At 48.1% G+C, this 26106-nt stretch overlaps 4 protein-coding genes across 8 annotated transcripts; 3 read left to right on the top strand and 1 right to left on the bottom strand.

Moving 5' to 3' along the window:
- Positions 1–1846: 1846 nt before the first annotated feature.
- LOC117838422 (uncharacterized) lies at positions 1847–9208 on the top strand. 5 transcript variants are annotated; one of them, XR_004636621.2, is made up of 7 exons: positions 1847–2544; positions 3159–3202; positions 5313–5400; positions 6017–6118; positions 6541–6587; positions 7644–7841; positions 8023–9208. XR_004636621.2 is itself a non-coding variant. In XM_034718448.2 (6 exons), the coding sequence occupies exons 1-6, from the start codon at positions 2520–2522 to the stop codon at positions 8077–8079; spliced, it is 363 nt and encodes a 120-aa protein (XP_034574339.1). In that variant the 5' UTR covers positions 1847–2519; the 3' UTR covers positions 8080–9208. The 5 variants fall into 5 exon arrangements, 3 of the variants coding, with proteins under 3 accessions (XP_034574339.1, XP_034574341.1, XP_072146850.1); XR_004636623.2 differs by having other exon boundaries at positions 6534–6587; XM_034718448.2 differs by lacking the exon at positions 7644–7841.
- Positions 9209–11506: 2298 nt separating this feature from the next.
- Positions 11507–14249, bottom strand: LOC117838421 (scarecrow-like protein 6). The gene has a single exon (XM_034718445.2). The coding sequence runs from the start codon at positions 13778–13780 to the stop codon at positions 11840–11842; it is 1941 nt and encodes a 646-aa protein (XP_034574336.1). The 5' UTR covers positions 13781–14249; the 3' UTR covers positions 11507–11839.
- A 4241-nt stretch (positions 14250–18490) lies between these two features.
- On the top strand, positions 18491–21191 carry LOC117835906 (NADH dehydrogenase [ubiquinone] 1 beta subcomplex subunit 8, mitochondrial). Its single transcript, XM_034715232.2, has 4 exons — positions 18491–18675; positions 18794–18880; positions 18993–19088; positions 20954–21191. Exons 1-4 carry the CDS (start codon positions 18544–18546, stop codon positions 21008–21010), a joined length of 372 nt encoding a protein of 123 aa, XP_034571123.1. The 5' UTR covers positions 18491–18543; the 3' UTR covers positions 21011–21191.
- A 1728-nt stretch (positions 21192–22919) lies between these two features.
- Positions 22920–24364, top strand: LOC140221452 (uncharacterized). Its single transcript, XM_072291077.1, has one exon. The coding sequence runs from the start codon at positions 23564–23566 to the stop codon at positions 24236–24238; it is 675 nt and encodes a 224-aa protein (XP_072147178.1). The 5' UTR covers positions 22920–23563; the 3' UTR covers positions 24239–24364.
- Positions 24365–26106: the final 1742 nt, after the last annotated feature.

The raw sequence follows: 26106 nt of genomic DNA, 5'->3' as shown, positions 1-26106 counted from the left end.
TAGTGATGAAAATAAAAATATTATTAGTTAGAAAAACACAATTGATTTTTTTACCGTAGCAATGCACGAGCATTTTTTTTCTAGTCCATAATACTTACAGGAGTAAAATGCACCGAATGTCCATTAACTTGTAACAGGGTGCCACTTAGGTCCACGAACGTTATGGATTCATATACTCTTTAACTTATGTAGGTCCATACCCCTCTACCCGACCGCTCCTCTCTTATCCCTGACTCAGGCATTTCGTCGAGCACCTCGCTCATGCCACCATGCCACCATCCTCGAGCACATGCGTGCCCTGCGCTCACCCACGCGACATGGCTGCCGCCATTACCGCGCTCCTCTTGCCAATTCTAGCCGCTACACCTTGGCCGAATCCTACGATGGAGCCGTGGTGGTTATCGACGACCCACTCACCCGGGGCCCTGACCTCAATTCCTCCAAGCTCCTCGGCCGCGTACAGGGCTCCTATGTCGGGTATGGCGGCAAGAAGGAGAGGGCGGAGAAGAAGAGTTCCCATCCATGCGCCTTGGTGAGCACCACGAACTCTCGTCGCCGTCGCCGCCCGCGTCGGAGTTGGAGCCGGTGGCCGGGTTGGTGGGCACGGACAGCAGGCCTAGAGCTCGGAGTTGGAGTCACAGTCGGCGCCGCCCTCGGACGCCACCGGTGAGGAGGTGGGCCGCGGCATGCGGCCCCCGGCCTCCTGCGCCCGATACCCCGCCGCTACCGCGAAGTGGGTCACCGCCGCGTAGTGGTCTGTGGCCGATGCGGAGGAGTGGTCTGCGGCCGCCGCAGCATGATGCAACGGCGCTGCGGTCCACCCCTTGGAGGCTAGAAGCTCTGCTCTCCCTCTCGTACGTGATCGGAGTGCAGCTTGACGACACCATCGAGTACAACATAATCATTAGGCACCAATCGAGCGCCAACATGAGCTCAGCCACGCACAGCCGTCGTGAGCTCCCCGCACGTGTGCTCACTGCTGCGGTCACCAGTGCTCGCGTCGCCTCCGCTCGCCTGCGAGCTGTTCACGCCGCCCATGGCCGCCGCTCGGACGCGGCCACGCTCGGCCACCTGCGCTCCAGAGCGCACCGGCATGTGGGAGAGGTCAGAGCATGCGTGTGCTCGGCGACGGTTTACGTGGCACGGTGGCAAAGGTGGTATGAGGATGAGGGCGTCCAGCAGTAACGGCGGCACGCCCATAGAGCTCGCTGTGCTCATCAGGTGCTCGATGAAATGGCTGAGGGAGGGATAAGAGAGGAGATGTCCAGTCAGCGCCACGTCATCCATGGGTGCCACGTGGAGGAGTATGGACTTAGATGACACAATTTAAAAAATTTATGGATCCAGAAATACATTTTCGGAGGTCTGTGGATCTAAGTGGTACAAGTTAATGGACCTTCGATACATTTTAATCTTTTTACAAGCACACCGCTGCTTCGTGTCCATTTTCCTGATTTATGATCTTCACATAACCTTTCAGCGATGTAGGAGTGCGCAGAGGCTTTGCTACTGGCTCGAGTTGCTAACCTTTCTTTGTGTTTGTAGAGTTGTAGACTGTTAATGCTATGGCTGATTGCAATCAGACACGGATGATCAGAGCCCATAACACCTTCCAGGTCAGAGCCCAAGGTCCATTTGATTGAGCCTGAAAAAAACAACGCAGCCCATTCTTTGCAATTCCACGGAACTTGACGTTACATGGGCCGAGACCCGATGAATCCACCGGGCCGAAACTTGACGTATTGGCGGATTTCTTGAATTTACTACTATATTATTAGTGCTTTAAATTGCCGTAATATTATCTTTCTCATATTTTAAGCATCAATTGCAGGTGCCGTCGGCCGACTAGATTTGATCCGATGGTTACGCTGCACCGAGGTTCCGTTGATCTGTTCGCATTTTCGCACAATCCCACACAACCCCACATCTATGCCCGCCGCCCAGCTGGGCTGCGCGCGCCGGCGTCCACCGAGCAACTCCCGGCGCCGGCGACTCCTCCCTACCCTCTTCCAGTGCTCGCGCCGCAGGCTCTACAGCACCGCCGCGATGCTCCTTCTGCCCACCACGATGAACCAGCCATTGCGATGTCAACGGCGACCTAACTGCCCTCTTGCGGGCGGCAACGCCGTGCCGCGGACGCTCGTGATGCGTTCGACGAAATGCCGCATCGAGTCGTCGGCCGAGGGTTGATGGGTCCTAACACCTGCGGTCCGGTCTTGCTTCGTTTAGGCCCCGCACCGGCGACGCTGATCCGCTCGTGGCCTTCCGCAACGGCCGCGGCCTAGTCATTGTCGCCGCCGGCTGGTCGGAGCACTCCTCTCCGCGGCGCGCATACGGTCCCAGGAGCACTTAGTACGGCGATTCATCGAGATTTTGCGGAAGCTCCATCTCGAGGCCGAGATTGGTGGCACGCGCCGAGGGGGGTGGGATTGATGAGTGAGGGGACAGGGTGAGTGTGATACTGAGGATGAGAAAAAGGTGGGTGCCACTGTGCCGGAGCCCGGAGAAGAGGGGAAAACATGCGACCTGTCTCGAGGGATATAGGTTGTTTCTCAGTGTTTCATAGTCAAGTTTTCGTACTGAATTCCATCTCAATTTATACAATCTATTAATTTAGACTCTGTTTATTACTTGTTAGAGGTTATGGTTCTTCAGATTAGAGTGTACTATTTTTGTAATGTGCACATTGAACCATTGATGAGATGATGACATAATTGGCATTTCGTAATTAATGTTGTGCCCACCTTTCTGCTTCCTATATACATTCTTCCATTTATCAATATAACCTCTTGATATGTACCTGGGAACTATTTTGTGATCTTTGAATTCAGACATTTTATAACCTTTGTCAGGACTCCATACCTTATATGACCTTGTGACTCCATACCTTGTCAGAACTATTTAGTGTCAAGGCTTGAGTTATGCAACAACCCAATACTACACTAGTGTTTTTTTTTCATAATCTTTGTCAGGGCTCCATACATTTTTTTGACCGAACAGGGCTCCATACCTTGTCAGAACTATTTAGTGTCAAGGCTTGAGTTATGCAACAAATGCTGCCATATACTATACTAGTGTTTTTTTGAGTCATATTGCCTTCATATTTTTTTCAATACAAGTTTTATTAATATATTATTTCTCTGTGCTCTGCATTCCAGGCAACAATGTATTGGACACGTCTGATCTCCAATGTACTTCAAAGGTTCTCAAGCATAGACCTCTTGAAAAGAATGCAGTATGCCTTATTTTGTTTTAGGACATATAATCATTACATTATTTTTAAGTCTGTTCGAATGGAGAAGTTTGGCCATCTTTGTGCTGGCAGGAAAGCTTTTTTTTTTAATTCCGTATCAGCTAGACTTCAGGGGAGATTCAGGATCCTGCACTAGAACATCCTTAACTGGTCAGATTTGTTTCTGAAATGTTTTCTTTTGCCGGAAGTTCCATACCTCAGGCACAACACTACGCTTTTGACGATCAGTTTTAAGTGTCAGTCTTGGCGGATGTTGCTGAAACCATATGTCACTGTTTTGCTGTAGTAAATGGTGTGAGATTATCTGCATATCTTGCAAAAGGTTATTCTCCTTTCAAGGTAGTTATGATAAAAACATTTACCATGCATGATCTTGAAATCGAACAAGTGTATACTGGCTTATTCTCAATGCAATGCTGGCAGCATGCGACACCTTCTGCACCCTTATACTAGCAGAGCAGGGTTCAGTTAGTAGCTTAACCCTTAAATTGAATCATTCAATGATAAATTACTAATAATATATTTTTGTACTTTTGGTGATCGTGAACTTCATGCAGTGCTTCACATTTTTCTTTGATATTTCAATGATAAGGCATTAGTCCCTCTACATCAACTACAATGGAAAGACAACTTTCCCAAATCTTTTAGATGATCATAGTTTGCTTCCGATGATTTGCACTGGCCATAGTGATCTTGCAATATGATTTCTTCCCTACTTACGTCTAAAGAGGACTTCCACAAGGTTGACTTGCTCCAAGGTCCATCAAGTGTTTAAGTCTTGTCATGTGTGGGCTTAAAATGAACGATTGCCATTTGGTAGAGACATGAATACAGAATCACAGTCCACTTGCTGAATATAATGTACTCATTTTCACATAATGTAGTACAGTCTGTTGGTTTTGTTTGCTTGACATGTTCATCTGGGGGACTCAATATTGAAAACCTTGGTATAAATTCATGGTATTCATATTTTCATTAGGTATGAATTTTTTTGTTAATCCATAAGTTACTAGTCTGCGATTTATGACCAATCTGCAACTCTTGAACATGCTATGCATCTTCCTCAGCTATTGTGGGCAAAATAGGCAATTTGATCCATGAACTTTGCACCGAGGGTCAACTTTGTCCCTCAACTTTCAGATTGACCAATTTAGTCCCTCAACTTTTGTTTTTGATCAAACTTGTCCTTGTGCTGATATGTGGCTCCATATTGTCATGAAACTAATACGAAAAGTCCTTTTTACCCTTGGCTCTTTTCTCTCTTCATTTTTCACCTCTAGAATTACAATAACATATGATCCAAAATAAATACGAGGATACATATGTTTGTCAACAGAGTATGGTATAGCGTACTACGAGTATGTGAGCATATGTTGATTTTAGAGCATACGTGCACACATTAAGTTGTATATATACCAAACAATATGAGTAAATATTTGTTTGGGTACATTTATTTTGCCTATCAAATTTGTATGAGCACGTGAAGGACTTCAAAGAGTACGAGTAGATACGCTTTTTACAAACCATATTTTGTGTTAGTTTAAAAAACATATTGTTGTGTGCATGTATTAAGGGAGTATGAGCACATACATGTTTGACCTACATGAGCCAAGGGCAAAAGGAACTTTTTGCATTAGTCTTATGCAAATATAGAGCACTACATCAGCACTAGGACGAGTTTGACCTAAAAATAAAAGTTAAGGGACTAAATTGGCCAATCTAAAGTTGAGGGACGAACTTGACCCTTGGTGCAAAGTTCAGGGACCAAATTGCCTATTTTGCCGCTATTGTGAGTCAAACATTATGTCCATAACTATGACCAATCTGCAACTCTTGAACATGCTATGCATCTTCCTCAGCTATATTTGCAGGCACGTACCTTCCATTTTATCACGTAGCATAATTAGTTCTATCTCTTTTTGCTTCTTTAGGCTGCTATTATGAGTCAAACATTATGTCCATAAGTATATTTGTTTTTGATCACCTGTTTGTGCACCTTCTCTTGGTTGGGATGTTCATGATGTTTTCCTGAAGAAAGTAGATGCATGCCATTCTGCAGCTAACCGTGGATGGCCATTATTGGGTCTTGATGCAACCTCTTTCGGCTCAAGTGTACAACTTTCTCGTCAACCTGATAAACATTCCAGGTACATTATATCATCCTTTAGCCATCGTGGAAAGTCTGCCAAAGGTTCTTCATAAATTACATTTTCTTTGAAGAGCCTTCTTCTTGAAGATAAAAGAGCATCTCCTTTCATCTTCTCTTTCGTTATTCAGATGCCTTACGGCAGACATGTGTTTGGCATTGACGCATTAGCCAATTTCTAGGACATATTCCTGCTTTCCAGAAATTTAATGCTAAAACATTATCATACGTCAATTCTTATTGTCAATTTAGTGGTAGGCAAGTAGCAAAAAGAATTTAGTATTAGAAACAAAATTTGTGTTTCGATGAAGACATGATATTCTGGAGAAAAGCATATTTCATGAGCTTCGTTGGTTCACAAGTCTATTGGCCCAGGAAAGCTTTGAGAAGAGAGAGCAGTATCTTTAATTTCCTTCTACAATGGTATTTTGTCACGTTGCTTCCTAGTTCTTTCCTGCGCATGTGAAGATAATTTCCTTCCCTCAAATTGACCAGCAACGATATTCTTGTTTCGTGCCATGAATTTAGTAACATTAGCTGAAGGTTCTGCCTGTCTTCTCTTTACAATGTTTTTTAAGGTATACTGAAGCTCAGTTGGCACTTGTTTGCTTGTGCAGAGCACATAGCTACAGTTTGTCGGCTGAGGGGAAAGAGAGCTAGCGTTTTCTTTACAATTGGATTCGAATTTTGCAATGCAGCTATCAAATGGACTGACCAAGGTAAGTGAGTGATTCTTTTAGGCATCTGTTGCTAAGTAGGGCACGTAATCTTACATTTGCGTTGTTTCTGCTACACAAACAATTCTGTCTGCATGCTGGATTGGCAAAGTTTTTGCCAACTTGACCCAGGATATCTGGGCATCTATTTGGCATATATTTGCCTGTGCGCTTTGACTCAAATAGCTTCTGAAAATAACTTGTGCGGATGCAAATCTTCAGCACAAACTTAGAATCTGTATTTGACCTGCTAAGATCGTCCACTGGACCATGTATGCATTATTTATGCTCCACCGTTGCCATAACGTCAGATGAATGACATGTCGCTTGAAAGCATAATTTCATCTCCATCAAAGAACTGATTCGTGGTGTCTTGTGTGATACATTGAATACTCACAGTGACTTGATTTTCATTTAGAGTGCAGGAGATTGGATAAACGAAAAAAGAATGCTTCTCTGTCCTATTTTCCAGGTATGCTACTCTTACATTAAGTCCTGCAGAACTGAACTTGAAGTTTCTTGCAAATGCACCTGCTTCTCCTTTGTCCTGTTTTGTGTGCTCAGCAATAAGTTATAACCACCAATATCTTTATTGTGAGTGACTCTTAGTCAAATGCTTGTTCAACTTCGTTGTTACTATAATATACCAGTAGCAAATCTCCTTGTTGAACCTCAAACCTCCTGAAAAAGCCGGTTGTTTTATGGAACTTGATTGCCTGTTACCATAACGTTATAGTAGGGCATGCAGGAGATTGCTGAAGTGAAAGAAATACGTAGATGCACGCATCATTCTGTTCGTTCTTTGCTCCTCCTTTTGTTTTGATCGAAAGTAGATCCAAAAACTATCATTCTTTCCCGTAACCACCTTTACTGCTTTTTCCTCCTCCGCAAGCTCAACAGCTAGGCGTTGCACGTACGGATTATGCTAGGCTATTACTAGCCGTAGTGAGGGCTTAACAGCCCTACGCCATCTTTTCCTCACCAGAAACACTATCTTATACAGAGAAAAAGAGGGCACAAAGGCTGGCGATGCATGTTGCATGGTGTGGTGTGGTGTGACCCCATGCATCAACCTTGTAGTTGGCACCGAATCCCACTCTCCGAGGCAGCTTCACCATGACACCATCCATCCATCCATCCATCCTCCATCTCTTTTCCTTTTGGTTTGGCTCTTAAAAGTTGCGTATCTTTAGCTCTTTCCAAGGGAGGGTACTTCCGTTCCATCCAGCCCCAGCCCCCCCCCCCCCCCCCACCCCCCCCCCCCACCCCACCCACACACACACACACAACAATGTTCTACCACTAATCTGTCACTCACTCACTGGCCACCACCGCGTGCATTGCGTTTCCTGTTTGGTTTGGCCTCCAGTATTGGAAGATATCTGGACCTGTATGAACGAGATCTGGAGGCCGGCCTTCCAGGTTCGGTGGCTTCTGATTCTCCGGGCTCAGAACCTTCAAATCATGCTTACCATTAACAATGCCCCCTTCCTTTTGCGATCGATTCGATTTCGTGGCGCTTTTACAGGGGAGGCGGTGTGAACCCGGGCCGCGACTAAACGCTCAGGATGTTGGAGGGGGAATAAAGCGCGCCCTTGTCTTGGCCGCTTTGCAATTGCGGAGTCTCTGATGCGAATAACCCGCTGTCCTAGTGTAATTTTGTATTGCAGGCAATTTGGATGGCTGGGGAATGATTCACGGAATACCTCGTCCCCAGTTCGTAATGGTACGTACGCCTGTGGTACTGCAGGTGCGCGTGCGAGGGAAAGATGCACGGTTTTTTTTTCTGAAATTTGGATCCTGTTAGTTATTAGTCGCTCACTTTCAAGCTTGAATGAACTGTGGTGGTGCTCATTTTTCTGAACTGCAACAGCCAACAGCTTATCTCCTTTGTAACTGCCTTGCAGGCTACCTGCCGGTATGCGCTTGTCCTGTGCCGCGCTGATCGGCTTGCTGATGGCTGAGTGGTGAGAGCGAGGACGCAGTGCCGAGCCTGAGGAACAGGCTCGGCTGGTCCCTGGCGTGGCGTGTGTTGCAGTCGCCGGGCGGAATGGCAGTTTGGCCTGCACCGGGACTGGGGCATGGCCGAGACGGGCGGTTTTGTTGGAGCCTTGGACGCACGCTGCCGGCCTCCTCGCCGTCCCGTGTGTCACAGGTACTTGTGCTGCAGCACCGGCTCACCGGCCTGCGGCGCCCGCCAGCCAGACGCCGGGCCCTGGCCCCGGACTGGGGGCATGATGTTAACCTGACCTTGCTGCTGGGGCTGGGGCTCTCCTCCCTCCATTCTCCAGTCTCAACTTGCTTGAGCAGTTGAGCCCATTCTGAAGCCAATCCCAGGTAAAAAGCGACACATCCATGCCGCCAGCGCCCACTGGGGGCTCGGCTAGGGGCCTAGGGCGCTTCTGCTCAATGCTCATATGAGCTTGCCCTTACCCTGATAACATCACAAGTCCAGTCTCCGTCGAGTCCAGTCAACTGTCAAGTCCTCCAGCTCGTCGTGCCCGACACCAACGTCCGTGCTGGAGCTCGCCGGCACTTACGTTCGCACGTGCCTCCCTCTGCTGCTGTAGAGCAGCGAGCACAGCCTGGTTGGCGAGGGTGAGACGGGGAAATGACGAACGGCGTGGCCGAAACTGGGAGCCCCCGAGCGTGCTCGTGTTGCCGGATACAAACGATGGCTTCGGTTACGTGCAACGTGCGCGGTGCATGTGAGGGTCCATTGGCCGGATGCAACGCTGGGCACACAAGACAAAAAACGGCGAGGCCAAGGCCAGGAAGGAAGCAGCACGCCGTGGGTCGGGTGATGCAAGCCACATGCGTCCCTGCACGGCTGTTGCTAGGCAGCTCGACACATTGAGGAGACCACACATGGGGGCCGAGCCTGGCACGCCCTAGCTAGAGAGGCATTGGGGTTTCATTCAAGGGCGGCTATGCTTTGTTTCATTGTTTGGGACGCGGACTCAGATACGAAATTTCTGTGGTTCTTCGTGTGGTCACTGGTCAGGCTTTGCAAATAAACATTTGCTGGAAAAAAATACACCTCGCGAATAAAATCGCAGCAGAAGAATTAGTTTAAGCTCGTTCACATTTCAATTCTGGTGTGAAATAAAAGAAATTAAGGGAAATCGAGCCAGATCCGGCCATGACGAGCGCCAAGACTCGAAGCACATGCATTGGCTACACGCCTGCCTGCACGGTACGGGCGGTGGCTGGAATGAATAAACTACGGGCCCCCGGCGAGATCGGGGCCGTCCACCTGCCGGTGCACGGCGGAACATGACGCTGCGGTGCGGGGCCCTCCCGCCATCTGGTGGCGGCTCACCGCCCGACACGGATTGGATCATCGGATCGACAAGTCCTCGCTCACCGATGCTGGCAGCGTGGCGTGGGTGGGGCCCGGTGGGAGGAGGGTCTCTCTGCGCGGCTGTGCGCGGTGTGGTCAACAGGTTCACTGCATGGAAGCAGGGCAGAGGAGAGAGCAGGCAAACAGAGCTGAGCTGAGCTGCTGAGCGGCGGCAGCTGTGAACTGTGAAGGACAGACAGCACAGGGATAAAATATGCAGCTAAATTTCGCCATGGCCCCACATGCTCCGGCTGCATGCTCTCCTGGTGGAGGCCCGGCCAGATCTCCTACCTGGCCTCCAGCGTATAGCCATCCGTGTGGCTGCCCGTTCGGCATCCCAAGGGGCCTGATTGATTGGAAGGGTTTACAACTTTACATGAACGAGAAGTTTGATTCTTGTGCAGACGGAGAATTCTGTAGATTTGGTAGCATATGAACCGGAAGAGCTTTGCTCAGGTAGAATCCTACGTCCTGACCATTTGGAAGCACAAATCCTTTCGGCTTAACAAACATCTCGCCGGCTGAACCCAACATTTTGCTGGTGCGTATCACTCACTCCTCACATCATGATGTGATTCCACCAGCAGCAGCAGCGCCATTATCTCCGCTCAATATTCCCGGAAGACTACTACGTGAGTGTAGCCCGGGCGAGGCATGTCTTATTCCTCATCGTTGTTAATAAGCGGAGGCACGCACAACGTGGCCGAATTTGGTGCTCCAATTAGCACCGCACGAGATGCCTTGCCGCCATTCCTGCAAAAGCGTGGGCGCTTTACACGATGATTGCCCCCCACCCCACCCGTCTTTGCAGCTTGCATCTCCCTCCTCCCCTCGCAGCGCAGCGCCAGGAGAACAATCAGAGAGAACAAGCAGGGGATTCGACGATCGGTTCGTGCTGCCGCAGCGAGCTCCCATCGTGGCGATAGGACAAGGCGTTGCAGTGGCGACCCCAGCAGCAGCTGCTGAGCTGCATGTATGGATGTCCTCTGAATGAGCAACAGTATCGTGGGTTTTATCTGCGCGCGGAATTGTTCCTTCTCGCACGGCATTTCTTTTGTTCTTGGCGGGAATTGGTAAGGAACTTGCTTTGTTTAGCGCCTTTACTTAAGCTTGTAACCTGTCCATTTTTGAGCATGACAGCCCCTGGAACAGTGCACGCAACAAGTACACTGTGGTGGTTAGTGGAATGCGACCGGAGTCTGAGACCCAAGACCATGGCTATGAACTGTCGCTTTTTACCAGGGAGGCAAAAGTTACCGTGCTATATTTTAGTATCAGTATCACCATGGAACCCTACCTTTTTGCGTGTACTCTGCTAATGACTCTAGCTCAGTAACCCTTCCAGCTAATACAGCAAAAACAGTGATGCTAAACACTTTCTCTGCAGCGTTAAACAGAAAACCTAACGATCCCCACTGCTTTAATGAGTGACTGATACCAGAACATGAACATCTACGAGGATAGAGTAGAAGACAGGTAGATCGAGAGCCTTGGTGAAGCCACCAGGATGAGCTTGCTTAGGGGGCTAAGCAACCGGAGTGTGCTAGTATATCTTAACTCTGAGCAAGTGCAAATCGGAATCCCACCCGGGAACAAGACTTGCCGGGCGCCTTTATGCTTGCCTTCCGGCGGGCGCCCATGCGGTGGCCGCCTTTATTCCCGATCGTTGTTTTTGCTTCGCTCTCGCTCGCCATTGCGGAGGATTGTTCTCCGTCGTCCAATTGTCTCGCCGCTCTCGAGCACACGCCGCTCTCGTGCAGGGCCCCTCCTTTTCCAGGTGTCTGCTGCCAACTCTCGAAGAAGAAAGCACCGGTTTGGCCAAGCATATATGATCTTTTATTATGAAGGCCTGAACTCAAGTTTCCAGGCTTCTTTCGAAATTCGAACGCTTGGATTTCATGTGAATATCAGCGCAGACAGTTCAGTTCATGCTTCGAATAGGAAATTTTCAAACAAGCCAAACGATAGAGCACAAGAAAAGAACATTTCTCGGCAGAATCCTCAGATAGGAACAGGATCTGATTGCAGAGCGTAGTAGAAGAACAGGGTTGAAAACGCCATAATCCATTGATTGATTTCACAGCAATAACAGAGTAGCAACACGGGGTGGTAGAATGCACTAGTTACCGCACCGTACCTACCTTTTACAACCTACTCTGCTGATCAAGATGAGCAGAGCGACCGGCTGCAAGCCAGGCGACAGACGACGCACTCCAATTTAGGACACTAATAAGCAGGCGATCAGATCAGACCATTACAAGTTTACAACGACGACGGTGAAAAATACTTTCTTGCTCGCAGTAGGATCATTAGTCCTAGCTAAACCGGGATCGACGGTGGTAGATTCGCGGCCGGGGGGCGGCGGCCGTGGTGGCCGGTGGTCAGCACCGCCACGCCGACACGGAGACCAGCTCGCCGCGCTGCCAGTAGAGGCAGAGCGCGCCGCCGCGCTTCTCGACGCGGAACCCCATCAGGGCCATCCTCTTGAGGAGGGCCTCGGCCTGCGACTCGGCGAAGGTGCTGGCCTGCACCGGCACGAACCCCGCCGACGCGAACACGGTCCGCCACGGCAGCGGCGGCTTGTCCAAGGCCGCCGCGCGGTGGCGCGCCACCACGCGCTGCTCCACGCCGGGCTGGACCAGGAACCGCTCGATCTTGGCGACGGCGTCGCCGTCCGGGCGCGCGGCGTCGACGGACTCGAGCAGGGAGACGCAGGACTGGAGCGCCTGGAACAGGTGCGCCGCGAAGGGGAGCTCCGTGCGGTCGCAGCCGTGGTCCACGGAGACCACCACCTTGGCGCCGAGCCGCTTCACGAGGCGGAGGATGGCCGGCATTGCGGCCACGTGCGCCGAGCCCACGGGGAGGTGGACGGCCACGGCGTCGCCCCCGGTAATGGCCACCAGCTCCGCGGGGTCCAGGGTGTCGATGTTGAAGGGCGCGAACTGGAGGAACACGCCGAGCTCGGCGGCGAAGCCGGAGAGGTTCTCGTGGATCAGTTGCAGCTCCAGCGGGTGGTGCGACGCCGAGGACACCAATGCGGTGACCTTGAGGGTCGCCGCGGGGCAGCGCTGCGCGAGCTCCTGCATCAGCGACGCCCACTGCTCGCCCATGCCGATGTCGAAGTCCAGCACGTGGATGCGCCCGGCGCCGCCGAGCTCGTCCAGCACCGCCTGCACGCAGGTCAGGTGCGCGAACTGGAGCACGGGGGAGACCTCGGAGAAGGCCTTGTACGCGCCGAGCTTGAGGACCACGTCGTACGGCGTCGCCACCGCCGGCGCGGGGGTCTCGCCGGTTGGGGAGAGCGCAAGGCGCAGAGCCTCCTTGAAGTAGAAGGCTGAGCGGAGGAGTGGCATCCCGGCCGTGGGGGCGGCGGGGAGCCGATAATTGAGCCGCGCCAATATCTCGCGGGCGCCGAACGCGTCACCGGCGTCGGCAAGCTTGGCCGCCTCGAGGAGCTGGTCCACCGCCGCGGCCGCCTCGTCGTTCGCGGCCTCCGCCTTGGGCTTCATGGCGGGCACGAACCCGCCCGCCGGGGCGGCGGGGCCAGGGAAAGACGGCAGCTTCGGCGCCGGCGCGCCGGACATCGGGTGGTGCCGCTTCGGCGGCGGCGCCGCCGCGTCGAAGGACGGGTGGGAGCCGAAGAACGCCGCGTGTGGCTGGGGGTGGTGCTGGTGGTGGTGGATCAGGAGGTTCGACGCGTGGCCGAACGGCGCGGCCTTCGTATCCTCCATGCCCGGCCCGAACGGCATGTTGGGGCCGAACGCCGGTGACATCATGGACGGGGCGTGGTCGAGCTCAAGGACCGGCGGGTCCATGACGGCCCCCATGGCCGCCGACGCGTCTTCGCCGCCAATGATCCACCTGAGGAAGGTGTGGTCGGGGGCGAGCCCTGGCGGCGCCGCGCCGTCGGACAGAACGGCGCCGGCCGCGTCCCACCCCTCGCCGGCGCCAAGGCCCATGTCAAGCGGCGTGAGCTGCCACTCCTCCCTGCCCCCCGCCGCAGCGTCCTCCCCGGGCGCTCCACCCGGCCATGCCGCCGCCTGTGGCGGCGGGGAGACGTTCTTGGCGTTCGCACCGGCGAGGGCCGCCACGCCGGCGGTCGCGGCGCCCAGGGGCGACGACAGCGTGGAAGCCGAGTTGGGCGGGCTCGGGCTGGGGCTGTGGCGGTGGTCGAGCACCGAGGTGGGCTCCCAGAGGCCGGCGGCGACGGAGAACTTGCCGGCGGCGAGCCCCTGTTGTTGTTGTTGTTGTTGTTGTTGCAGCAGAAGCAGTGTCCCCGCGTGCCCCTCTCGTGCGCTACCAGCAAAGGGCATTCCTCTCATCTAATCCAACACCTCATAACAGCAACCAAACCACGGAAATGGCGATGGTGCTGCTCCTTTGGCCTCTCTTCTTCCTCCTCCTCCTCCCGACACGTCTTGTCCTATGGCTGTTGCTTCTCCTCTCGCTTCAGACAGCGCTTCGGTGTAGAGTCCAAGGACTCATCAGTACGCTCTCGTACTACCAGCAGCTAGCTACACGCCCTTCTCTCTCTGTCTCTCTACCTCCTCTTCTTGTGTCGTGGTGGTTTCTCTCTCTCTCTTCCCCTTGTGCAGTTTGTGAAGAGCGGGTTGAGGAGGTTTGTGTGGGGGAGGGGAGAGTATTTTATTCCCCTGGCAGCGTCTTGATCTCGAAATGATAGCGTGCAACATGAAAAAGGCAATAAAGTGGGGTGGCCTTCTCGCCGAGGACTTGCCTTCCTCCTCTCCTCTTCCTCTCCTCTCCTACTGTCCTACTAGCCAGCCTCCTGCTCCTCTCTCTTTCATTTCCCCCCCCCTCCTCTCTCTCTCTCTCTCTAGACATCACTTTCACTTTTTCTCTCTCCCCCCTCTCCATACAGGAGGAAGAGGGAGATTTTCATTTTTTTTCATAGAGACGAATAAAAAATCGGCTTAAAAGGGAGGGATGCTTTGTACTGTAGCTCTCGTTTTAGTGGCAACAGCAAAAGGCTGCGCTGTGCAAAAATTCCTGATGCACTGGTGCTGGGGAAAAGAGACATTTCTGCTGCAGACATAATACTGTTTGTAGTAGGAGCTTTGCACCAGCTTCTATTTTGTGCCAGGAGCTTCTGTAGCTACCCTGCCTGCACTGCAAGCTCACTTACGCTCCTGTGAATGATCTTATTTACAATGTAAACCACATTTAGCACACACAGTGGGCAACTGCCAGCATTCACTCATTCAGGGGCTGGCTGGAGCGTTCCAGAAATCAGAACCACTCAAAGAATTTTTTGATGAAACAACCACTCAAAGAATTCAGTGTGCCTTGCACCTTGGCCATGCCGAAAACCCAGCGTGCAGTGCAGCGCATGGCTCTCCCGGTGGAGCCGATGCTCCATCTGTCGGCGCAGAGCAAGGCAGTGCTGTGCATCATGGCTGCGCCCTGCACTGCACGAAAGCTCACCTCCCTGTGCAGGCTGTGCTGTCGCCGCTCATCAGCAGCATCACGCGGTCGCTGCACTGCACCAACACTCCTGCAGCTCTCGGTATGTTCAAGGCTCCCAACTCCCAAGTCCCAAAGGCGAGTGAATGAATAATCAACGACACCAAAAAAGGACGGAGCAAAGCGGTCGAAAGCTCCAAAATTCACCATCATTGCAGGCCACACTTTCATCTCTCATTTTAGCGACCTTTTTTGACGCCCAACACCAGTTTTAACACTTGAAAGTGAAAAGGTGAATGGAGATCCTGCGGCGTGCCGTTCCATGCTCATGCAGTCATGCTCCTAGTCACCACGTGCGCGCTCCTCTCTCCTCTGTGTGAGGGAGAGAGTCTCTGTGTGTGTGCGTCTCAAAGTGTGGTTCACTCTGTGGTGTTTGGCGCCCGGTTGGCGACGTTTCAAATCTCATTTCAACCCTAAATTTCTTTGCTTGGGAGCATGTCAAAGCACCATTGCTTTTATCTGACAAAAGGTGGCATCCTCCATAGCTGTATTTAATCCTCGGAGAAGAGTGTAATCTTCAAAAAGGGGGGGGGGGGGGGGGGGGAACCTTGCTTTTTCATGAGCCCTGCTTAATCTGACTTCAGGGACGAAAGAGAAGAGGAAAGAAATAATAAGTATATGACTGGTTTTTCACGTTTGTATGGATTATCCTGCATTGCATCTTAGCTACTACCGTACTTGCCAATATACTTATGTTGAGTTGTTTCAGTAGCATTGCACTGAGCGCAAATATATCCTTACATTTGCAACTGATGAAAGTTTTTTTGTTAAAAAAAACAAATCACCTGGAAACTTTCAGATATTCAGTTGCAACCGAATGTTCCAACCTTCAACTTTTACTGAATGACTGCAGATTGTGGTAAATGTCTGGCCAATCGAAACGTGGTTCAAGGTCCCGTGAGCAGAACATCGGTTGATCACCATCACAGGAGTTAATGTGACCAGCTGCTCGCACATCATTATCCTATGGTCCATGGTTTATTGCTGCTATCAGTTGTTGACTCAAAAACCATTTCGATTCATCGCAAGTCTTTGTTCGTCCAATCAAGATTATTCTTTCAATCAAAAATAAACAACTCAACTGACTAACACGTCCATGTTATTGGTACCTGGAAGAAAACTAATGCCTTGTTTAGTTCCCAATTTGGGAGTGGCAAAATTGGCATTTTGCCATAAATGCGCAACTGTAGCGTTTCGTTTGTATTTGTGAATTATTATCCAAATATTGACTAATTAGGCTCAAAAGATTTGTCTCGCAAAGTACAACAAAACTGTACAATTAGTTTTTGATTTCGTCTACATTTAGTACTCCATGCATGTACCGCAAGTTTGATGTGATGGAGAATCTTCTTTTTGCATAGTGTCAAAGTTGGGAGTTTGGAGGGAACTAAACATGACCTAACACTATCCTTTCTTTCAAAAATACAAAGTACTTGTACGAACTCTGCGATAATAATTGATCAGTCTTAGTTCTTTTTCAAGATTGGTGCAGCCAACAAGAAACGGCAACCGATGTTGCCAGTCCGAAAATCCAAATGGCATCTGGTTCCCGTCCATTTTTCTTCAGACGAGACGTCTTAACTTGAGAGACTTCTAAGCCAGGATTGCATGTAAAAAAGCGTTCGTGCCCTGCGCATCCGTAGGGGAGGAGGTCAAAATCACATCGCGCCGGGCGTCGCCGCTGCACCAATAATCAAACGCAGATATCTAGTTGATGATCGATCATAAAGTGATGGACCAAGCGACCCATCGGCAGTTTTGTTTAACTATAGCTACTGATGGAGACAAACCGAGCTATTCTTAGTTTGGAAGCCCCAACAACTGAACTCGCTTAAATAAAGAAGAAAGATACAGGCTCATACGTTCACATCAAGATTAATAAGCTATAAACAATAGCACTGTTTCGTTTCACAGTGTGCAATAAAAGGTACGGAGTACCTCAATTCAAACCATGTCATTGTCATAGTGCGCAATAAAAAGTATGATGGGTAAATTTTTGAGAAAAGTCCATTTTTCAGGTACTTTTACAGCTATAGCTGGAATCCTCATGTTCTGAACATGGCTATACCATGTTGCACCACAGTTGATAGACGCAGCATGTTGGGCATATCTACGGCTAGATTACGGTACCAAACGCTAAGTAACATAGCTTGCCAAGTAAAGATAAAGGAATAAGCAAGAATCCAGCATTAGCCTTGAGTTTTCTTTAGTGCGAGGTGAGGAGACATGACACATCAAACATTGAATGCCATGTGAGCTCCCGCATAGTTTATTCCGCCCCGTCGATCTCACAGGTCAATTGTTTATGATCGAGTGATTAATCCGGCTCCCCGGTGGCAGTTAGCTAACTGCAAGATTAATTGAATGTACCCAGGTCGGTGCAGCTGGGGTCGTGGTCTGCAGATAGTCTAGCTCTATGCTCGAATTTGAAATCCGGTTAAATTCAAGTGTAGTACAAGCATGACGTCGGCGTAATTTGGTTTTCAAATGTGTTTGGTGTTTGTCTAGCAGTTTTTTCCTGATCACCAGCCTGTATATACTTGTTTATAACAAAGCATATTATTGTCATGACGCAATACAAATTAAAAGTCTAAAGTATTAAACAAAAATGTGCTGAACTTTAATTTAGTTGCAGCGTAAGTAGTGGGAGTTTGGGACTTTCTCGTCTTCTTCTCCATGTTTGCTATATTAACAGAAAAAGAAAATGGAAACAGCATACATTGATACATTGCACAGCAACCAGGAGCTGCTGGTCCCTAGGCCGATGATTAGCAGCTGGGAGGGGAGTGATTGGATCTGATGGAGCAGCTGGACATCAGTAGGGCGACCCTAAGCAGGCGACAGGTTGATTTGGCGGTCTGATTTGTGCTGACGGCACGCAGGGGCAAAATCATTTTGATGTGGATACTCGTGGAAACATCTGCATCAGATGTCGGTACTATGTTTAATCTGTCACCTGCCCGCGAGTTCAACAACGCGTGATTGCTGCTGCTGCGCTGACGGGTCGCGCCGGGTGCAAGGGAGGCGCATAAACAAACTGCAACTGTCTTGGAGAAAATTAGACGACTGCAACTTGCCTGCTTGATTATGCTTATGGAGTTAAGCTCCATTACAAGATACCACTAGTATACAAGCGCACGGCAATAGTGCTAGAGCAAGCAATGGTTCAGACTTCCGAGCAACATTTTTTTTCCCCACGATTTCTTTAGAGTGAATGATTCCTCTAAAGAAATGCATTAGAGTATTTTTTTTGTATGCAACTTTTTAGCGATTTGTTCTCGTGCGGTTTTGGCATGAACATCATTTCCCTCCCACAATAATGTCCCAAAACAAAAATGGTAAGGGTGTTCTACAAAAACAAAAAAATAAAAAAGTAAGCCCTGTTAATAAATGGCCCAGCAAAAACATCCGCTAACCCCCCAGTAGTCAGTAGAGTCCATAAGGCCGAAATAGAAGCCCACTTGTATTGTAGTCTTCTGCAGTCGGCCCAGAACTCGAAGCCCGAACAAAGCCCACTCTACTTCCTTCTCTTTTCCTCCGCCGCGCAACCACACCACACGACGACTCGCACTCGCACAGATCGGAGAAAGAGAGAGAGAGAGAGATGGCTGGGAGGCTAACCGCAGCGGGGTCCCGCATCCTAGGCGGCGGCGGCGCACGCGCTGCGGCCGCAGCGCTCCGGCACCGCGCCGGCATGGGCCTCCCCGTAGGCCGCCACATCGTCCCCGACAAGCCCGTAAGTCCCCCGCGCCCCCGCCAAATCCAAATCCAACCCTAGCTAATGCTCTCTTCTCCCCGCTTGTGGACATTCCGTCGCTAATCGACTCTGTTTGGGGAATTTTTTTCGGTCGCAGCTCCCTACGAACGACGAGCTGCTGTGGGACAACGGCACGCCCTTCCCGGAGCCCTGCATCGACCGCCTCGCTCCGCACATCGGAAAGGTAGTATAGGCCTGATCCAATTCGTTGCGCCGCGCTGCATCCTAGGTCTCTGGATTGGTTTGATTTGACTTGATTTGGTCGGTTGATTGGTTGTATGCTTGGTGGTGGATAGTATGAGGCATTGGCGTGGCTGTGCGGAGGACTGGGGTTCTTTGCTACTCTCGGTGTGGCCGCCGCTGTGAACGACAAGGCCTCCAAGATCCCATATGTGAGTGCTCAACGCAACCTTTGGTTTCGTGTAATGGCATTTTGATTTTCTAGTGTTTGGATGTGGTGCAGAGACCAGTCATGGTACCCTAGTGTTGTTCGACTGTGATATGGAAATTTGACTTACTTGATTGTTCTAAAGATACTAATATAGCTAGATGACTAGCTCAGATAGGTTACAAATTACAAAATCACGGACAACCTCTGCAAATATCAGCAATGCAGATGTTGTTTGTGATTTTGTAATTTGTATTATGCTTGTTTGTCAATATGTAGAATCAAAAGTAAACGCTACAACAAGGAAACAAGTTAATGCATTGAGGTAAATGTTATGTCCGAGTTGGACATTTATGTGACCAATAGTCATAGAGGATCTTGTTTGATATATCAACTATCCCTTCTTATTTCAGTAGAATCGATGATGGCATTTGTTTGAATGTTGTTGATATTTTGTTCAATATTTGATCAAATATCAAATAGTTATAGCTCTTAAGGTTTAGTCTTAACTTACCATCTAGCAGCTTATTTTAGGGACTGTTGAGTTTCAACTTCAAATGTTCTTAAATGGGAGGACATTGCCTGTGGTAGCATACTATAGTTAAAAAAAATCTTAATTAGTGTTCAGCTCTATCGCTATCTTAATTACTGTTCAAAGTATGGCTATGTCGAACCATTCAATTTACCTCTGGTACAGGTCCTGGATATTTGTTGAGTCTGTTTGTGAGTCCAGCACAACTTGATCTATATTTTTGTCAATGTGCCGGTTGAACTCAATTACTCAATGACTAACAGATTATTAAGGGACAAAGGCATGACCCTGCCCTTTTATAAAAAGCATCAAGCAAAATAAAGTTGGCTGGGGTTTCCAGCTTAATTGACCGCACGACAGGTGAACATAATGTCTGGCACAATGCCTAGCAAAAACTAACTCTAACCCAACAGCAGGACTCGATTATGTAAGCAACAGTTTGTTCCCAGAGCCAGCAACAGTTAACAATTACGGCAAACTTAACAAAAGCAAAAGCAAACTAGAACACAGTTCTAGACTAGAAGAATGACTGCCAGTTAACAAAATCATCCAATTCCAGCCTGCAAAGACTCCATTGTCTGATGCTCGTAGCTCGCCTTCACCTTGACTTCAATTATTTCCTCCATATGCTTTTATCTGTATATTTTGGTAGCTTTTGAAGTTAGATCCATACACTTGTTCTTAAGTGAACCCTTTGATCCCTGGCCTATATCATGTCCTCAGCAATGCCCATATTGACATATGATTCCGCTGACTCTGCAGGAATGTCATGGCTTGATTGAGTAATCTGTTATAATATTTGAAACATATTATAAGGACCTTATTGACATGCTATCCACATGAGGAATGATGTTTGATGCTGCACAAGTGCACAGAGCTGTTTTTAGGTTTATCCTAAACAGCCTCTGTTCCATGAATAAGTCCCTCTTAGAACTGATAACTTGATTTGCTCTTTAATCTGCCATCAGACAGTGACAACAGAAAGTATAGATGCTAACTTGACTTAACCTGTGCACTGCTTTAGTGTTCCAATAATATAAGTATATAACCACATTGAAAAATCACAAGTATCCTTTCGGTGCAAAACCATTGTAATGGATAATTATCTTGCTTACCCGCTGAATTATTACAGTATTATTTAACATGAAGTAAATTTCAGTATAGTGGCATGCCTGTTGAACCCTTTTTAATATATCTCTGAAGAAAGGGTTCTTTAGATTTGTGAATATAGGCCAAATCAAGTTTTTTCTCACTTGTGAATTGGTAAATGTGGATGCATGAGATTGATGCATTTTGCTGAACGAGCTGACTGAAACTTCTCATATTTTTTCCTGCAGACTCCCAAAGTCTACCCGTACGACAATTTGAGAGTTGAACTTGGTGACCGGCCTTAAAAGACTAGTTGCCTGTTGGAACAAGCACTGTGATGAATTGAGCACAGGGAAACTTTGTTGTTTATCATGTTTGTTTTTGTTGGGATCACCATGTTGTAAACTGCCACCATATATGATCTGCTGAATCTTGTCAAGCATGGCTTTGCCCTACAATAATGGAACCAGTGTCTTTGAGCAACTATTTCACGGGCTAGGGAATCAACTGTAACGATTTGGTGTCTCATTTTCTTTGTTCGCATGTGGTATCTTGAAACTTTATACAATGCTCAGAATCTTTATTCATCCAGTCTGCCGACGTCATTTCCGTGCATTTTGATTCCGGCGTGCAACCGTCACTTTAGGGTCCGGTTTCGTGCTGGGCCTAGCCTGGCTCTAATACTGGAGTCAGGCTCTTGCTGGTCAGGTTCAGCGGATGCAATATCAGTGTGATTGGTTGTGCACATTCATCCAGCCAGGTCACATTAATCACATTAGAAGTTGTTTGATTGGTCGCATGAGTACGTATTATAAACAAGTATCGATATTTATTTTATATTGCTATAATTTAATAGTCCTTAGATTATATTATTAAGGAAAAAGTCCATTTTTGGCCATTGAACTTTAACCTCGGTTTGGTTTTAACCATCAAACTTCAAAATCAGATATCTTTGACCACTCAACTGTGCAAACCGCGTTTAATTAGCCACCTACCCTTATTTTGACTGGTTTGAAGCGGTTTTGACTGACACGTTGGATTCTTTGGCCATGTCACCTTGTTGACTTGGATGTGGCTCACATGTCAGGCCTTATCTCTTTCTTATCTCTCCCCGACGACAGCTCGTCCCCCAAATCGAATCCACTGGAACCCTAGAACATAAGCAGAGGGCGGCGCGGCGGCGCGACTTGAATCCGTCGGCGGCGAGCATCTTCGGCGCAAGCGGAGGACGCAACCACCTTGCATGAAGCACGGGTTAGTTGTTCTCTGGTCCGTTTGCTTTCGTTACCCTCTGCACGGCGATTTGGATTGTTTATTCGATTGGGTTAGTTGGTGACAGATTTTTTATGTGTACAATTAGATTGTTTATTGCTTGGATCTGGTGCATGTGGTCTTGATAGTGGTTGTTTAATTGTTCTTTGGTACGGTTTGTTCGGCAGTATAAACTAGGATTTGACAATGTGAGTTGTTTAATGGAAGGATCTGACAGTGATGTTTTTCATGCTTTTGTTTGTAGATGCATGTGATATAAAGTAGGAAGACAAAGATGGATGTGTTGGGCACATTACCAGTGCGGTTCCATTTCAATGGAGAGTTCATAACCTCTCTCAGAAGAGTCTTTTCTACTGTGGTGGAAAGGAAGAGATCTCATACATAGATAGAGACAAAGTGTCTCTGCCTGAGATTTGGGGTCACCTGAAGGATCATTGCAATGTCCAAGATGGATCTCTATTGCATTGGCTATATCCTGGCAAAGATCTGATTAATGGGCTTTGTGTACTAGTAGATGATACATCATGCATTCAGATGGCAGATAGCATTGTGGAGGGGGAGTGGCAGAAATTTATGTTGAGACCCCAGAACCTGAAGCTGATGATGATCTTGGATATGAATCACCTAGCAAGGTCACTGCATTGACTCAAAGCAAAGAGAACAGAGAAAGAGATATTCAGTTTATCAGAGCATAGTACAATCCAAGCAAGGTGGTGAAGCAAAATGTAGTACCTAAGGCATCATCTCAACCTTCAGTGGCACAACTTGTAGGTACTCAAGGAATAGGTGATGGCAATCAATCTTAAGGGCTTCCACATGAAGATTCAAGTGACAGTGAAAATGATAGTGACTACTTACCGGGTGATGAAGCATCATCTGGGGAGGATGAGGAAGCAATAGAAATAGTTACGAAGTTCAAACAATTCAAGACAAAGTTGAAGGCTGGTGAAGCAGCAAATCTGGATGATGTAGTACTGAGATACCCAAAGAAGTGTCAACCATGTATGAGATAGAAGATGATGGTAATGCTACTTCATATGAGGACAGTATTGGTGAAGAAGATTTAGTAGAAGTGCTAAGTGAAGGTGAGGTTGTCACCAAGAGAAGTAAGTATCCTAGATACAACAAGAAGGATCCAAGTCCAAAATTTGAGATAGGGATGAAGTTCAGTGGGAAGAGGAAGTTTAAGAAGGTTATCACCAAGCATGACTAATGATAGTTGGGATTGGTTTTGTGATTTATTATTTAGAGACCTTGGTGTTGGTGAAGGAGATGACTGGGTGTTCATATCTGACTAGCAGAAGGGCATTTTAACAGCAGTTTAGAAGTGGGCACCTAATGTTGAGCATAGGAATTGTGCTAGGCACATATATGCTAATTGGAGGAAGAAACACAAGAAGAAGGAATGGCAAAAGAAATTTTGGGCCTATGCCAAGGCTCCTTGTGTTACTTTATTCAACCTTGCTAAGGCTAGATTGGCACAGTATACACCTGCAGGAGCTAAGGTAATTATTAATACAGATCCTCATCATTGGAGTAGAGCCTGGTTCAGGTTAGGTTCTAATTGTGACTCAGTAGACAATAATATGTGTGAGTCTTTCAATAAGTGGATAGTTAAAGCAAGATTCTTTCCTATAATAACCATGCTGGAGATAATTAGAAGAAAAGTCATGGTTAGGATTCAGAGCAACAGATCCAAGTCACTGAGTTGGAACACAGTCATATGCCCTAACATCTTGAAGAAAATAAATTCCTACATTAGCCTATCTGGTGTTTGCCATGCAATATGTAATGGCCAAGATCAGTATGAAGTGAAACACTGGAATAACAGGTTCACTATGGACCTTCAGAAGAAAGAGTGTAGTTGTAGGTACTGGCAATTGTCTGGTTTGCCCTGTCCACATGCCATTTCCTGTATATTCTTCAAGACAAATACACTGGATGACTACATTTCTAAATGCTACACAGTGGAGGAATTCAACAAAATTTACAACTATTGTTTGATCCCAGTAGAAGGTATGCAGAGTTGGCCTCAATCAGATAGGCCACCCTTACAAGCTCCTGGTTATGTTAGGATGCCAGGAGAGAAGGAGAGGAAAAGGGAGTCAAATGAGAAACCAAAAGTAGGAAAAATTTCTAGAGTTGGCACAGTCATCAGATGTAGGAAATGCAAGCAGATTGGCCATAATAGGTCTATTTGTGACAAAAGCTATGTTTGTCAATACATTTCCTTTAGAGATAAACAACATCATGCCACATAGTTCAGAGATAAACATGGTTCACATTTCATTCATCAGGCATGCTGGCCAAAACATAAAGAACATTTTTAGCTGAACCATTTGTTCCAGACTACAACTAGCACAAGCACAACACAACACTTAATCAGGAACTTGTACACCACTAATTCCTTCTCCATCCTACAAACTCTATCCCTCATAGCATCACTCTCTTCTTCCTTTCGTGATGCATTTGCTTCCATCTCTACCTTCAATGCTCTGACTTCCCCTTTGTGCTCCTTAACCATGAGAGTTGCATCACCAAGGCGATCTCTCAACTCTCTGTTCTGCTTTGTTAGACCCCAAACCAAAATTTTCAGATCACGAAGCATGTCCTAGATGAACTCGGGATAGGGATCTTCTGCCCAAAACCAATAGGAGCAGCCGCCAGCCTGTGGGTGCCTCAAATCAAAACAAGATTCAAATTCAAAGACAAATCAACAACTCCGGCACAAATTTGGACAAATGTACTCACACGTCAACGGTAGCAGGTGAATTAGCGTCGCCCTAGGTTAGCGCCGCCTTCTTCCCGCAATAGCACATCGTCGAAGGCGAGTAAAACAGGGTACCCTGCCTGTAAGGGATTGGAGACCCCTCCCCAAAGTTCCTTGCGCATCCATCGAGCTGCTCGAGCTCCACGACCTGGCCATGGCTCTCCACCCCTCCGCCCCTCTCCTCTCCAAACCCTAGTGCAATGGATTCAATTTGGGGGACGAGCTGTCGTCGGGGAGAGATAAGGAAGAGATAAGGCCTAACGTGTGGGCCCCATCCGAGTCAGCAAGGTGACATGACCAATGAATCCAACGTGGCAGTCAAAACTGCTTCAAACCAGTCAAAATTGGGGTCGGTGGCTAATTAAACATGGTTTATACAGTTGATTGGTCAAAGATTCCTAGTTTTGGAGTTTGATGGTCAAAACCAAACTGAGGCTAAAGTTCAATGGCTAAAAATGTGCAGCTTCGGCTGCGGCTGTGGCTGCTGCTTGAAATGAGTTGCAACTCACCAGTTGTTGTTGCTACTGACTTGCAGCCGCAGCTGCAACTAGCACGGCTGTTCCGAGCAGAGCGAATATCACTTAATATATACTAATCATATACTTGATACACTCATTAGCCCGTGGCCACCTGCATCCAGCGAGCCAAGCCCCAGGAAATGGACCCTATATGCGTTTGTAGTAAGCCTGGCTCGGTGGTGGCTTTTGGCCCGGCTGAGCTGCAATGGGTTGTGAGCTTTGAGAAAGCTAAAAGCAGTTTGGTTGAAATAGCTGTGAAATTGTAGATTTGATAACAAATGTCTGTAATGCCCACAAAGGTCCGAGGGACTGCTGATATGAAAATTGATTGTAAAACACTATATTGTTTACTTACTGGCATGTAAATGACTATTTTACAAAGGAAAACTTAATTTTTAATCAACAATTATTGGCAAGGCTTTGGTGGGTCCTAGAAGAATTAGCAATAGTTCTCGCACATGACACAATGTTTATTTGCTAAACTACACCAAGTGCGGGACCCACGCTACAGTAAAATCCTTTATCTTATCCCATCGTCATCTCCGTCTCTCTCTGCTCATTCCACTCATCGGCTTGATGCGAGCGGAATCCCTCCCAATTCTCTGTCTACAGCAACACAAGCAACAATTGTTTGATGTAATTGGCGCCATCGAAGATCAAATCGACTTCTCACCACCTTCTCTTGATCTTGCGCCTCACCCTCTAACTTAGTAGCAGCTCGGGGGGTAGAGCAGGCAGGAGAGGCGCCGCTTTCGCTCCTGCAGCTTGCACCGGGGATGAGAGGAGCCGCTTCCGCTCCAGATGCGAGGTCCCGCCACTAGCTTTCTTCTTCTCTCCTGTT

Source organism: Setaria viridis, chromosome 9 (genome assembly GCF_005286985.2).
Source record: "Setaria viridis chromosome 9, Setaria_viridis_v4.0, whole genome shotgun sequence".
Lineage (NCBI taxonomy): Eukaryota > Viridiplantae > Streptophyta > Magnoliopsida > Poales > Poaceae > Setaria > Setaria viridis.
The sequence above is the reverse complement of the archived record's forward strand: the minus strand, read 5'-3'. Positions and strand labels throughout refer to the sequence as shown.

Excerpts from the sequence above, each read along its gene's own strand:
- LOC117835906 (XM_034715232.2), top strand. The coding sequence starts at position 18,544 with ATGGCTGGGAGGCTAACCGCAGCGGGGTCCCGCATCCTAGGCGGCGGC. Across the intron at positions 18,881-18,992 it reads TCGCTCCGCACATCGGAAAG|TATGAGGCATTGGCGTGGCT; the intron begins GTAGTATAGGCC and ends GGTGGTGGATAG. Across the intron at positions 19,089-20,953 it reads AGGCCTCCAAGATCCCATAT|ACTCCCAAAGTCTACCCGTA; the intron begins GTGAGTGCTCAA and ends TTTTTCCTGCAG.
- LOC117838422 (XM_072290749.1), top strand. The coding sequence starts at position 2,520 with ATGCGACCTGTCTCGAGGGATATAG. Across the intron at positions 3,203-5,312 it reads ATCTCCAATGTACTTCAAAG|CTAACCGTGGATGGCCATTA; the intron begins GTTCTCAAGCAT and ends GCCATTCTGCAG. Across the intron at positions 6,588-7,643 it reads TTCTCTGTCCTATTTTCCAG|GGGAGGCGGTGTGAACCCGG; the intron begins GTATGCTACTCT and ends GCGCTTTTACAG.
- LOC140221452 (XM_072291077.1), top strand. The coding sequence starts at position 23,564 with ATGTGTGAGTCTTTCAATAAGTGGATAGTTAAAGCAAGATTCTTTCCT.
- LOC117838421 (XM_034718445.2), bottom strand. The coding sequence starts at position 13,780 with ATGAGAGGAATGCCCTTTGCTGGTAGCGCACGAGAGGGGCACGCGGGG.